Source organism: Gadus morhua, chromosome 10 (genome assembly GCF_902167405.1).
Source record: "Gadus morhua chromosome 10, gadMor3.0, whole genome shotgun sequence".
NCBI lineage: Eukaryota > Metazoa > Chordata > Actinopteri > Gadiformes > Gadidae > Gadus > Gadus morhua.
Window position 1 is genome coordinate 24,222,737 of NC_044057.1, and position 15,000 is coordinate 24,237,736.

Below are 15,000 nucleotides of genomic sequence, written 5' to 3' on the forward strand. Positions count from 1 at the left end.
ACCAAGACTATACTGCCACACGATGTCACCATCATTGGCTATTGTGTTGTTGCTTTTGCTCATACTGCAAGGGTGTAAAAAGAGTGTGTTTGTATGTGTGTTTGTATAGGTGTGTGTGTGTGTGTTTCTGTGTGTATGTGCATGTGCGGATGCGTGTCTGTGTGTGTGTGTGTGTGTGTGTGTGTGTGTGTGTGGGTGTGGGTGTGTGTGTGTGTGTGTGGTGTTTGTTTGTACAGAGGGTTTTCGTTGGGACACCAGTATTGATCAACTGTTTACCTTCTTAGCAGATGAAGGACAATTGGTCTGTTAATGTGACCTATCAGGCGCCTCCACCCGAGAGATTTTTATGCTCTCACCCTCCTAGCAACCAGCTTAATCTCTCTCTCTCTATCTTGCCTTTTTTCTCCTTTCGCCTCGCTCTATATATACATCTGTCTCCTTCTGTTGTACTATCTGTATCTCACTCTATGTCGCCTCTCTCTCTCGCTCTCTCTCTCTCTCTCTCTTTGTAAGTGTGTCTCTCTCTCTCTCTCTCTCTCTCTCTCTTTGTAAGTGTGTGTCTCTCACTCTCTCTCTCTCTCTCTCTCTCTCTCTCTCTCTCTCGCTCTCTCATGTCATTGCATCTCTATCTCGCACTTTAGCTCTCTCTGTATCTCTCTCTTCCTCCGTGTCACTCTCTCCCTCCACTCAGTGAGTCATTACCAGCACTGTAAAAGTGATTTGCTGTCTGGATGTTTCCCAAGAGAGGAGCTGATTTATACCAGGGGCTTGACCCTCTGAGCTCAGCTACAGGTGGAGCCCGACAACAGGGGGAGCTCCAGTCTGTGAGCTGGGCTCTCTGTCTCTGTCTCTGTCTCTCTCTCTCTCTCTCTCTCTCTCTCTCTCTCTCTCTCTCTCTCTCTCTCTCTCTCTCTCTCTCTCTCTCTCTCTCTCTCTCTCTCTTTCTCTGTCTCTCTCTCTCTCTGTCTCTCTTTTCTCCTCGTATTCCTCTTGCTATCCCCTTCTCTCTCTCTCTCTCAACGTCTCTCACTCTCTCTGTCCGTGTACCTCTCTCCAAGTCTCTCTCTCTCTCTCTCTCTGTCTCCCACTCTCTCTGTCTCTATCTGTTTGTCTCCCCATGTCTCCCTCTCCCTCTCTCTCTCTCTCTCTCTCTCTCTCTCTCTCTCTCTCTCTCTCTCTCTCTCTCTCTCTCTCTCTCTCTCTCTCTCTCTCTCTCTCTCTGATTTGAACTTCCCCACCATTGCTTTATCAACATCCCCATAATCATCATTACCATCACCACCATCATCATCATTATCACCTTCACCATCACTACATCAGTCCACGGTAACCTTCGTCATCACCACCACCATTGCAGTCATCATCAATGCCATTGGCATCATCTTCATCACAACATCATCATCAGACGTGACGATGAAGGACCCGATAGTAGCTCAGAGCCTGCCGTGGTCAAACATGTTTATGAGTGTGTATTAATGTGTATATGAGTGCATGGAGCCACTGCAACAGCTACAAGATCACTCTGCATTTTGACTACCTCCCTCGAATACACACTGTGAAGCTGTCTGCACATATCCAACACAGCGACAAGGAATTAATGAAGTGCCGTTCATATTAATGAATACATAGCTGCTAATTGCCTTGAATTGCCTAGATGTGAGAATGGGGGGTTTCTGGAAATAGATCAAGTAACGATCCATTCAGTGACTTCAACTAAACGGAACCATTTCACATCTTGGACTGCTTGTGCATAGCCGTGGGAGGATGTTAAAAAATCGGGGGTGCTAAAATGTCATAAAGCTGGTACTTAACCAGCTTTATGACATAAACATCACAACGTAAACAATTTTTTTGGGCTTCAGCTCACTATTCATTTGTAATTTGATATTGGCAAATTAGTTATAGATTATTTGGACGTTTGCTTAGGTTGTATCAACCTGAAAACTCCAGGAAAATTAGGAGGAGAGAGGTGGCAGAAAGACAGAGTTAAAAAGAGAATGGAAAGATGGAGGGAGAGAAAGAGGAACAAGGAGGGAGATAGAAGTGCGAACCAGAGATAGAATGAAAGGGACACATGACAGAAGAGACAGAGGGGAGAGAGTAAGAGGGAAAGATAGGAGAGAGACAGCCATGCACTTATGGTAGAGGGAGGATAGCAAGACACAAGAGAGAGGGAATGCAGGAGAGCGGCTAAAAAAGGAGAAATTCGATTCTAAATAGAAAACGGGTAAAAAACATGACAAGGTAAAAACAATGTTAGATTCTCAACACCTGATCTGCATGTCCAGTGTTTAATAGGAGACTGAGGTCTCCCTCGACAGTTTGGAATAAATCATTTTACCCAAATTTCATCCCCACCACCACCACCACCTGATCCATACCCCAGCCCGGGGGTGACTCGCTGGGCCGCGGCTGTGCACATCAGGGGGTGCGGCTCAGAGCTAGATTAATGAGGTGAATTCATTTGTCTGTTTTCAGTGCACTTACAACAACAAGAAAGTCGCAAAAATGTATTTATTTTACATTTATTATTGTGTCTTTGTGTAGAAATTGTGTCAGGTTAAATAAAATGTAAGCCAATAACTATAAATCAAATATAATCATATAAGTCATAACATTACGATAGTGCTTCGTAGATACTAGCTACACATGACACAATCTACCAACAGCAACGTACCAAACAGGTCCCAGCAGAGCATGTTTTTAGCTAAGATGTTGACAGGCTATCGTGTGCCAAGCTGAGCGTGACTTCAATCATCCATCTTGGCCCGGTTTGTCCTTCTCACTGTATCGATGAGCCCGCTTAGGAGTGTCCCCCCCATGGAAGGGGGAATGGTAGGCAGCTAGTCTAGCTATTCTTCTGAAGGATGTATGTCCTAATAAGGGCTAGGTGTTGCTCAAGGGTAGGAAGGGTTATTAATACCGCCCCTGACAATACTTTCCCAATCAATCATTTCACTTTATCAGGGTATGAAGTGAAATTATTTATTAAAAAAGGAAAATTCAATTCAAATGTCTTCTTCAAAATGTCTGCAACACATGGATAGTTTTATTAAGAATTTTCTGCTTCTCATTGTTCTGACGTGTAGGAAAGCATATCTGATATGGATGTGACCTCGCTAAGCAGGTGTCAAGCTATAGACTTCATACCATATGCAAGCGTGACTGAGAATGAATAGTAGTTTGTGGTAGAAATTGGAAAGATAAATAAATGGTCGCTAAATAAATGTGGCATTAGTGCTTACCAACACACCTAACATTTCACCCTGTTTGAAAGGTTTTTGACTCCAATATGCCATTCAATAGTTAAAGTGCGCAACACCAGGTACGATGTTAATTAGTTGTCGTTTTGCATTCTCAAAGATCGCACAAACGTGGCAAATTGAACCTCACCATCAATATATTGTAAATATTAGACATTCACAGAGTATGACTTTGGGGCTCTTCTGTATAACTGGTGGTTTTCTGATGGATCGGTACACAGGATTCTGATGGAGAAAGAGGCATAATGTGAGGTTATTGATCATGGCTTCCTGGTCATGCATTTTGGCATCCTATTGATATGCCGCGAGCCTGCTCTGGAATACATTGGCTGGGTTACCATGCTAATAGCATGCTAATAGTTAAACTGTGCTAGTCTCACAGGGACAGAGCCATGAATACGTAGCGTTCTATGAGGCTGCAGGCACACAGAGAAATAGGGACGTTGTTCGATTTGATACTGTTTGTTAATTTCTCTCTCGCACTCTCCTTTGCACTCTGTCACTCTCTCTCTCTTACCCTCTCTCTTCTCCTCTTTGTTATTACTGCAGGCCCGCTGTCCCTTGATGTGCCTTTGTCTTTTCCTCTTTCTTATTCTCTCGCTCCTCCCTCTCAAACACATTTCCCAATTCAGTCTATCAGTTATTGTGTTTCCATTCTCTCTCTCTCCCCCATCCCCCTCTTTCTCTCTCACCCTCTCCCTCCCATTCGCTCTCTACATGCCTCTCTCCCCGTCCCTCTTTCCCATCGTTACTTCTGAGGATCAGCCGTAGCATTCTACCAGGTTGCTTTCATTCTGGTCTGACTGCGCTGCAAAACAAACGGCCACTTAATTGGCTTAGGGAGGAGGAGGATGAGAAGGAGGAGAGTTCTGTCCGGTCCAGATAACATTACCCTGCGTAACGCTCTGCTTCCACCACCGGCTAGCGGCTGACTTGGGGGGAGGGGGGAGGGGGGAGGGGGGAGGGACATTGTTTTTGACAGGGACTTCAAGAGAGTGTACATAGATGTAGGCTATGTACACTATGTATAAGAGCAGCTAAAGGTGTATGCAGAGGCAATGCATTTCAGATTTAAAAAATCATTGGTATTCTTTCAGCATGGTATGATGTGCATAGATGAGTTGATTGAGGAGCAGGTAGGCGTCGTTTTTGAGAGAGCAGGTGAATATGTGTAACGTTAAATAATAACTTCATTAAAGAGCAGGAAGAGGAAATATTACAGAGTAGGATAAGGTGTATAGAGTTAATTCATTAGTAAATTAAAGAGCTGCTAGAGGTTGTTTATCAGGGAGCAGGTAAAGGTATATTGAGTTAATTAATTAGTTAATTAAAGAGCAGGTGGAGGTAATTCATTAAGGAACAGGGGATGGCACACAGAACCTTTCCACTGGGAGTAGAACACCCAACCCACAAGACTTGAGCAGTATAACTGATAAATGAGGCAGGATCCTTTCTGGAAACACGGCAGGGTTGGTCATAAAGAAAATGTGTACATGCAAAGATCTGGATGTTTGTATTGTTTCCAAAAGCTCTCTTGTATTTGAGAGGAAATGTATGGTGAAATCGTGCTCTTCTTCTCTTATGTTAACAGTTTGAGTCTCAGCAGAGACTCTAATCCGAAGCAATCTATAGGTGAGGCGCAAAAACCATCAACGCATACTCATCCAGTTACAAGTTGAACTACAAAGTTTCATTTGAAACTGAAGACTGTACAGTAGATATAGGAATCAGACGTAGAATACACCTTTCTCTAATACAGCCGCTTACCTTGGCTTGCTTTATGTTTCATAAACAGCAACAAAGAAGAGAGAGTTATGTAAGCAACAGTCTTCTAGTTCGGAGCAGACACCAAGTATAATCGATCCATCGAGCAATCAAACAACAACAATACAGGATGATGTAGCCATAAACAAATCTATGGCTCCAGTTCCCTGACGACCACTGCGCTGTTCCCCCTCCCATCGCCATCATGTTACCTTTTTATGTTTTTCTTAACTGCTGCCTTTTCAAATTGCCAACTTAACAAACTGAGTCCCTGGCATCTCACCGCCATTTATGATTGAGTACTCTAACAGAGGCTTTTATTCAATGCAACTTACAGGGAATTCAGATACACGTCAATAAGGAGCCGGTCCACGTGAGGGCATATTGCTCAAGGATGAATACAGGTTAGGCTAGGGTCATTTAGTTCGGCTCAGAATACAGAATACAACTTGGCTGATTGTGTATTTAGGAATATGTGTTTGGGTTTGCGTGCATGTGTGCATGAATGTGTATTTACAGGTGCGTTTGTATGAATGCCTGTTTGTACATGCATGTTTTAATGTATGCGTGCCCGCACATAAATGTGTGTGTGTGTGTGTGTGTGTGTGTGTGTGTGTGTGTGTGTGTGTGTGTGTGTGTGTGTGTGTGTGTGTGTGTGTGTGTGTGTGTGTGTGTGTGTGTGTGTGTGAGACCCTCAATCATGTGTAAAGCCAGCTATATTAGGCTCCGCCATTTAGCAGTGGAGTAATGGACACAACAAGATGGATGACTTCTGGTTCCATGCCCTCATCACCTCCTCATGACCGTTCAATCAGGACCGAAATAGTAAAGAAGGAAGGTAGTGGTGTAATAATGGGATGTGTAAAGACGGAGTAGGGGAGGGGAGAGAGAGAGAGAGAGAGAGAGAGAGAGAGAGAGAGAGAGAGAGAGAGAGGGAGAGAGAGGGAGGGAGAGAGAGAGAGAGAGAGAGAGAGAGAGTAGAGAGAGAGTAGAGAGACCTTCAGTCCTCAAAGAAGCTGCTCAAGTTCCTTGAGCTAAACAATGACACACACGCACACACACACGCACAAACACAGACCCATACAAACACACCCACACCTTTTCCCATTACCTGTTGGGAGTAGTTTGTTAGAATGTAAGCTTCACAATAGAATCCATCAGTTAATCTAGACCCATTTCCTAAAGAGAGAAAGAGAGTGTGAGTGTGTGTGCGTGTAAATGTTTGTGTGTGTGCGTGGGTGGAACTAGGGACAGTGTGTTGTGTGGGTGTTTTTTTCTCTCTCTCTCTGGAGAGAGAGAGAGGCAGAGAGAGGGGGGAGAGAGAGAGAGAGAGGCAGAGAGAGAGAGAGAGAGAGAGGCAGAGAGAGCGAGAGAGAGAGGCAGAGAGAGAGGCAGAGAGAGAGAGAGAGAGAGAGAGAGAGAGGCAGAGAGAGAGAGTCAGTGGAAGGGGAGTTAGAGCGAGCGAGGTTAGAGCGAGGGAGGGGAGAGAGAGAGAGAGAGAGAGGCAGAGAGAGAGAGAGAGAGGCAGAGAGAGAGAGAGAGAGAGAGAGAGAGAGAGAGAGAGAGAGAGAGAGAGAGAGAGAGAGAGAGAGGCGGAGAGAGAGGCAGAGAGAGAGAGAGAGAGAGAGGGAGAGAGAGAGAGAGAGAGAGAGTCAGTGGAAGGGGAGTTAGAGCGAGCGAGGTTAGAGCGAGGGAGGGGAGAGAGAGAGAGAGAGGCAGAGAGAGAGAGAGAGAGAGAGAGAGAGAGTCAGTGGAAGGGGAGTTAGAGCGAGCGAGGTTAGAGCGAGGGAGGTGAGGGAGCGGTTGTGTTCAAACAGAGTCAGGGTCAGTAAGAGAGTGGAATGGGATGAGCCGGAGATAGGGAGCGTTTGTATCTGAGAGAGAGTGAGTGATAAGAGATCTAAGCAAACATCAATGTGGTTTTAAAAGGATGCTAGTCTCTACATCAATATAGTACACAGTTCTTCTTCTGAGGGTAAGTCATTCTTTCATTGTATTGAGCTGAGGGAAATATTACTGTACTGTTTTGCAAAGAAATATGGTTAACATATTCTAGGTTATGCTTGATGTGTGTATACGAGCCTGTGATGGTAGCGTAATTCAGATTGATCTCTTGATGCTACATTTACATTTATAGATTCAGAATGATAGCTCCTGCTTTAGGTTCCAACTATTTTAGACCTGTCTATAAAAAAAACATTGGACACATTATTTGTACAAATAATTGTTTCTACATTTACTACTTTGTGTGTGCGTATGTATGTGTGTTTACTACGTGCACATATTCAAATTCCCGCTGTGCATGTGCATTTTAAGTCTCAATCAAGAAATATCTTAATAATATAAATTATAAAAAATATATATAAACTCCGGCCGTGATTGTAGTCGTATTGATATTGTGTAAAAGCATTGCCCCCTTGTGTTTGACTCAGTGAACTGATAGATGAAAATAAAAGCTGATTTGACCAAAACATTAAGAGAACTAAAAACCTTTTGTCTCAAACCTGGGTGGTCCATGTTTGTCTGTGTTAGAGTGTTGTGTGTGCAAACACACACACAGCAAACACACAACAAAACATTTTGCAAACATGTTATTCTAATTACATATGGCACCTGCCCTTTTGTTTACCAATTGGCGTTAACAGTGCCTATATTCACATTCTTAATATGTGGTTTTGTGACCCAACCCATGTATACTTCTGGTGTGTGTGTCGGTGTGTGTGTGTGTGTCTGTGTGTCTGTCTGTCTGTCTGTCTGTCTGTCTGTCTGTCTGTCTGTCTGTGTGTGTGTGTGTGTGTGTGTGTGTGTGTGTGTGTGTGTGTGTGTCTGTGTCTGTGTCTGTGTCTGTGTGTGTGTGTGTGTGTCTGTGTGTCTGTCTGTCTGTCTGTCTGTCTGTCTGTCTGTCTGTCTGTCTGTCTGTCTGTCTGTGTGTGTGTGTGTGTGTGTGTGTGTGTGTGTGTGTGTGTGTGTCTGTGTCTGTGTCTGTGTCTGTGTCTGTGTCTGTGTCTGTGTGTGTGTGTGTGTGTGTGTGTGTGTGTGTGTGTGTGTGTGTGTGTGTGTCTGTGTCTGTGTCTGTGTGTGTGTGTGTGTGCACTCCCTGAATGCTTACCACAGACAGCCATTAGCTGTCATTACTGTTTCTACTGTGTCTCTGGAACAATGGGGATATTTTGGAAAATATGTTCGCATCTGTTAGTGTCTGGCATACTGGCCAAGGCCCCACCTTATTCAACAGTAATTATTCTGTTTTAAAAATATATTTTCTATTCTATACCATTTTGTGTTGTGTGTGCTTCACTGCATGTGTATGTGTGTGTGTGTGTGTGTATATATATATATATATTGTGGCAACCCCGATCGTCGGCGGCTGAGATTCCCAAAGGAGACGGACCAAATAGGCTGTGGGTCAACGGTTTTTATTGCGTATAACCACTTAAAAAAGGTAAAACAAAAGACAACGAAAGTTCTTCCACTTATGGGGTAAAAAGGGTGAGGGATCTCCGGGTCCGGTCCGCCGGTGAGGTCAGCATGGCTCCCGCTCCCGGCTTCTCCCGCGACCGTCGCTCCCTCTCAGCACGAGCCACATGGCTGAGAGAGCCCCGAATGAGTGGAGAAGCAGGCTATTTAAGCTGCTTCTCCACCGGTTCCTCAGGTGCTCCTCATCTTCTTAATTGGCAACGGTCGGCTTGCCACAATATATATAAACCTGCAAATCTAATACTATAAACTTTCTCTTCACAGGTCTTTGAAAGAAGTATCGACACCCTGCACTGAGAGCGAGAGAAAGAGAGAGAGAGAGAAAGAGAGTGAGAAAGAGCGAGAGAGAGAGAGAGAGACAGAGAGAACGACATCCAGTCTACATGACCAGTTCTTTTGGGCTCTGAGGAAAACATCTACAGGAACGTGAGCCATCTGCAATCATGGACTTTGTGATGAAGCAGGCGTTGGGGGGTGAGTTGATAACCTTGATTAAACCGTCGGTAAAACACATCAACGTGCTTTATTCCTGCTTGGTTCCTACAAACCTGACTGTCACTTTTGGCTGAGTTTGTTTGCTGTTGTCGTGCTTTATTTGTTTAAAGACCATCCTCATTCTCGTCTTCTTCAGACTCCTCCTGCAAGCATAAAATAAACTCATTTGTCCAACCAGTCCGATTTAAGGACCGTCTCGAGTCTGTGAGACGGGGAGGAGAAGGTGATTGTGGAGGAGGTGCAGGTGTTGTAGAAGGAGGAGAATGGGGATGGAGGAGAGGAGGAGGTGGTAGAGGTGGAGGAAGAAGAGAGGCTGGGAGTGGAGGAGGTAGAGGGTGTGTTGTAGAGCCCTGGGGGGGTCAAAGGTCGATGAGCCATTAAATCAACACGCTCATCAGTTAGGATGAACACCCGGGACCAGCTGTCTCAATATAACATGATTTACTTGGTGACGCCACTATTTCCATTCCCCCCTCGCTCTCTCACACTCTTTCATTTGTCCTGTCTTTCGCTTTGTCTCCATCTCATCCGTCTCTCAATATCTCTCTCTTTTCATCTGTCTCTCCATATCTCTCTCTCCGTTTCTGTCTCTCTCTCCCTCAATCTATGCATTTGTTCTCCTCCCCTCTCTGGAGCGGAGTAAGTGTTTACCTGCGTTCAATTCTTTTATTACTCTGTCCCTCCCTTTCATATGTAAAGATTGGTTCTCTCTCTCTCTCTCTCTCTCTCTCTCTCTCTCTCTCTCTCTCCCTCTCTCTCTCCTTTCTCTCGTCCTCCTTTCTCCCCCTGTCTCTCCCTCCCAGTGATCACCTTATTCACTGTGCTCTACTATGTTTGTCCGTCTGTCTATCTTTTTTAGAATCTTTCATTCCAAACACCAGTACATTTATCTATCCTTGCGCTCCCTCTCTCTCTCTCTCTCTCTCTCTCTCTCTCTCTCTCTCTCTCTCTCTCTCTCTCTCTCTCTCTCTCTCTCTCTCTCTCTCTCTCTCTATATATCTATATCTATATATATATATATATATATATATATATATATATATATATATATATATATATGTGAGATAATTTATATCAATAGATATGTATCCATCTATCAATAAATATATGGTACATTTCTTTATCTATCTATCTTCCATCCATTTAATATCTCTATCTCTCCATCAATCTATCCATCTATTTCGTCCCTTCCTCCCAGCATGCAGCATGGCTGTAATTGACCCCATGCAGGTTGCTGATGGTTGACCTTTTCTCTGCTACTCCAAACATGCTGTCATTCACTGCAGCAGGACACAGCTGGTAGCAGGCCCATGAATATATATGCAATCACCAAACACATACACACAAACCTGCGCACATATGCTGAATTACCCCTCCCCCCTCCTCCAACACACACCACACACACACACACACGCACTTATCGAAATTAATTAAATTGAGCTGCATATACCCACTCATACATGCAAGCATCAACAAACATAAACATCCAGCATGAAACAGATTTTACTAAAATCTGTTTCAGTAACGCACACACACAACCTCTCCCTCGCTTAAGAGAGCGATTGTGTGTGTGTGTGTGTGTGTGTGTGTGTGTGTGTGTGTGTGTGTGTGTGTGTGTGGTGTGTGTGTGTGTGTGTGTGTGTGTGTGTGTGTGTGTGTGTGTGTGTGTGTGTGTGTGTGTGTGTGTGTGTGTGTGTGTGTGTGTGTGTGTGTGTGTGTGCATGTTAGGATTCCTGGCTGAATGCGTGTGTGTGTATATGTATGTGTTTGTCCACCTCTCCTGCAGTTATAATTAGATATTGGCTTCATCAGCTCCCCTCACCCTGCTACAGAGACCAGCCCTTGGGGTAAGGGTCCAGCTTGGCCTAATGTGTTAGTAGCACCGTCATATTAGCCCCGGTCTCTGATAGGTGCCAATACCAATCTGCTGTCAGTACAGCAGGTTAGGTTAGGTGTCATTAACAATCACTGTTAGCACAGGTGTCTATGACTTTCTTACCCTGCCATGGAGGCAGAGTGGTCCGACGTTTGGCACTATCACAGGCTTTTACTGAGATTAGAAAAAGTATAGGAACACCTTTCCTGTAGCAAGCAATATATATAAAATCAAGCAATATCCACTATATAGAAAGAGTATTCACAATATTTAGCACCCTATAGATAGAATAGTTACAATATGAATTGGAGTCACCATAACTATGGAATAGTCACAATAGGGAATGTTGCAATAAAGATGGGATAATCACAACAATATATATTGATTCGTCACAAAATATATTTAGTGGTCAACACAATAGTCACAATATGGATAGAGTGATGATATCTTTATAATATTGAGGATATGGGTTGAATAGGCGTTTTGGATTATAGAAAATTAACAGAATAATCTGAATCTAAACAGAATAGTCACTATATAAATGAAATAGTCACATTGCCACCTGACATAAAGGGGATTTGAAGAATAGAGATCTTATGATAGCAGAGGTAGGATGATGTTTCTAATGAGAGCTACAGGGACTGATCTTATCAGGGTTTGTAATACAGTAGCTGGCTCAATCCCGAGCATCTATTAGAGATCCCGACCCAGATTGGCAGGGCTGAACAGCACCTGCAGCCCATCCCGCTGCCAAAGCTCATTTCCTGGGGAGCCGAGGAGGAGTCGGGGGTCTGATGGTGGAGATCTATGCTTTTATTACCAAAAAAGATTTAAAAGAAAAAACCACAACAGCGGCTCATAGGTATGGTGTGTTAAGGGATTGGGCGAATTGAAAAACATGTACACATGTACACACACACACATGCAGACGGGTTGCAGGCTTAGATGTCAGGGTTGGACAAGATCAAATTGACTTTACACATCCCCGATAGGGACTGGAGCGTCACATCAGAAGGCCGTGACCGGTATGAGAACTGCAGACTGAACATTGGATCCCAGAACCATTCGAATGGGAGTCAAACCACCAGAGCCTCCATGGCCGCCACACAGCAATCAAACCTGTTGTCTTGTAGCCACGGAGAGAGGAGAGGAGGGTGAGAGGGAAGACTAGAGGAGAGGAGAGAAAGGGGACGGGGGGAGAAGAATAGGGTGTAGGAGGGTTGAAGAAGAGCACGCAAGGAAGGTAAGGGAGAGGAGGGGGAGAGGGAAGACTAAAGGAGAGGAGAGAAAGGGGAGGGGGGAGAAGAATAGGGTGTAGGAGGGTTGAAGAAGAGCACGCAAGGAAGGTAAGGGAGAGGAGGGGGAGAGGGAAGACTAAAGGAGAGGAGAGAAAGGGGAGGGGGGAGGGGAATAGGGTGTAGGGTTGAAGAAGGGTTAGGGAGAGGTAAGGGAGAGGAGGGGGAGAGGAGAGAGGAGGGAGAGAAGATGACAGAGGCAGAGAGAGGAAAGGAGAGGAGAGGATTGGAGGCGAGAGGAGATGGGGAAGGGGAGAGGATAAGGGAGTATGAGAAGGGAACAGGAGAGGAAAGAACAACATGGAGATATCCGCTCATGGATCAAGGATTTAAAAAAAGACGTCAAGTGGGCGGGGCATGGCTTAACCATTACGCTGCCAGCCAATAGGGAGCGAGAAGGAGAGGAGTGTATTGAGGAAGACACTGGCTGAAGGGTGAAGATGTCTGAGGCTCTTGGGGGGGGGGGGGGGGGGGGACGACACATTACATCGGTCCCACGACACCATAGTAACGGCCGTCCCATTAGTGCTAGTCATCTCTTAGCACAGGCATCCGTCTCCTAGGCGACAGGACAAGTGCCCCGCCCTGATTTGGCCCGGCATCAATAACGTGAGTGAAGTCATAGCTCGGGGACTGTTCGTTTTATGGGACTTTTACGAGTTTTTGTGTATTATGTCACACAGACACACACACACACACACAGATACGTAAGCTCATGCATAAACATCAGCTAATTGATGCATAGAAATCCCTGTGCAGTGTTTAACATTGGAAGGGGGGCAAAACCTAATGGAGAAAACGTAATGCATGTTTTATGCAGAGGTCAGAGGTCAGGGCAGGGTCACCTGCTATGAAAGGGTCGCGGCGGCGTTCTAAAGAGAATTCCAAGGTCAAAAAGGAGCTTAACCACTGATCTTTTTAGACCAGTACCAACCAGGACAGGCTGTTACAGACCAGTATAGACCAGTACAGAGAAGGAAGGACCAACATATAGGAATACAACATGCATCGACTAGTAGTGTAGACTCGTACAAAGCACTAGAGACCAGTATAGACCAGCATAACCAGTACAGTGTGGCCTACTATTCTAACCATGACCTTTCTTTGGTTAGCAGTTTCTATATGGCGATTGATTATCATTGTAATGTCATTATTTAAATGGTTCTACAGGTTTATGCGTGCACGTGCATAAATGCTGTTTAGAGAAGTGACACACAGGTCTTGTGGAACCCCTTATCTCATTAGATACCCATGGAGCGGGAGCACACACACACACACACACGCACGCGCGCGCGCACGCACGCACGCACGCACGCACGCACGCACGCACGCACGCACGCACGCACACACACACACACACACACACACACACACACACACACACACACACACACACACACACACACACACACACACACACACACACACACACACACACACACACAAACTCACAAAATCCCAAAATCCCAACCACAACACCCGTGCCCCATGCGGAGAGCTGATTGGTCCTGCTGGGCTGAGGTTCAGTTGAGCTCCACAGGGTAATTAGTCCAATTTAGTCCCTTACACCAGCAGCACTTTGAAAGGGGATGGCATATTCTATATTATTATTATATTCAAATTTAATTATTATATATATAATTTTTTTTGTAATATATGATGGGAGGTAACTATGCAAAACAGTTCATATGAAAATATACAGGCAGTCCATTTTACGTCGAGACAAATAATGCCCTATTTATCAGAGGGAAGGAAATACAGAAACAAACAGCTTCTACTCCACCAAAAACACAGATGAAGTTTCAGAAGTCCAATAAAAGACCTGACATACATCCAAAGGGAGCATTCCAAAAAAGCCCTCTAAGCTCCTTATTAACAATGTCCCTTTACCTCTAAGGTGCAGCGTGTAGGATTAGTGCCATCTAGCGGTGAGGTTGAAATTTGTAACCAAGGGAATACCCGAGCCCAAAGACATACAGCGTTTAAACACCGCATTGGCCTTTCGATCGTTCGTCAACGGCATTGAAAAAATGGAGAGGCCAAGAATGGCCGGTAATTCTATAGTTGTAAATGGGGACGCCATGCTTTTGTAGATACAAAGCACTTTTAAATTAACATTTCTGGACCAAGGGTTTATTATCCAGGTGGAGTAAAATAAATAATAGCCTGCATATATTTTATACAAATTATAAAATATATCTAATATTCTTTAATATGAATATAATAATGACCCTTTCAATCAGTAGAGAAATATAAACGTTGAAGTGTATTTTATTCAGCTCCCGCACTTACATTTTCTTTCAGTCTCTGCTTTTCAAACATGGCAACGCCATGATTTATCACAGCAAAGGTTTGAAGCAGTCAATGCGATCTCTATGTTTATCTTTGAACCCCACTTATTCCTCTCCAATTACGAAGGAGATGCTACCGTGGGCTCTACTGACCTGTAAGGAGCCAGAACGTGAACGGCCTTAAGTAAAGACAGCATAGAGTAGCCAAGTGTCAAGTGATGGGGTTCCTTGATAGACATATCAATTGTATTGAATAATTTAGTCTGAAAAACGATATGATAGCATTGCTGGATCCCACTCAATGCTACCGACTGCCCCTTTAAACTTGAAATCAAACCGAAAGAAAAATCTTTCTGCATTCCCTATCTCTCCCCTTGTCGGCCAACTTGGGTAGTCTGATTCCGATTTATTTTTAAATGTGGGTGTCGCCAGATGAATCACCTCCACCTGCTTTCAAATCCTCCCCTTTCCAAGTCAAAACCGAACTTAAAACATCCTATTCAACCCCAAAACATATTGCTCTGGTCTTGCACAGTTCA

General features: G+C 44.4%; 1 protein-coding gene across 2 annotated transcripts in view; it reads left to right on the plus strand.

The window, feature by feature from the left end:
* cplx2b (complexin 2b) overlaps window positions 1-15,000 on the plus strand; it is a 33,763-nt gene that overhangs the window by 13,382 nt on the left and 5,381 nt on the right. Inside the window, exons 1-2 of one of the 2 annotated variants that reach the window (XM_030368899.1) lie at window positions 6,787-7,002; window positions 8,769-8,978. In XM_030368899.1, the coding sequence (XP_030224759.1) occupies window positions 8,948-8,978 (31 nt within the window). In that variant the 5' untranslated portion in view covers window positions 6,787-7,002; window positions 8,769-8,947. Of the gene's footprint in view, window positions 1-6,786; window positions 7,003-8,768; window positions 8,979-15,000 lie in introns of those variants that run through there. The other variant, XM_030368898.1, reaches the window with a different exon arrangement.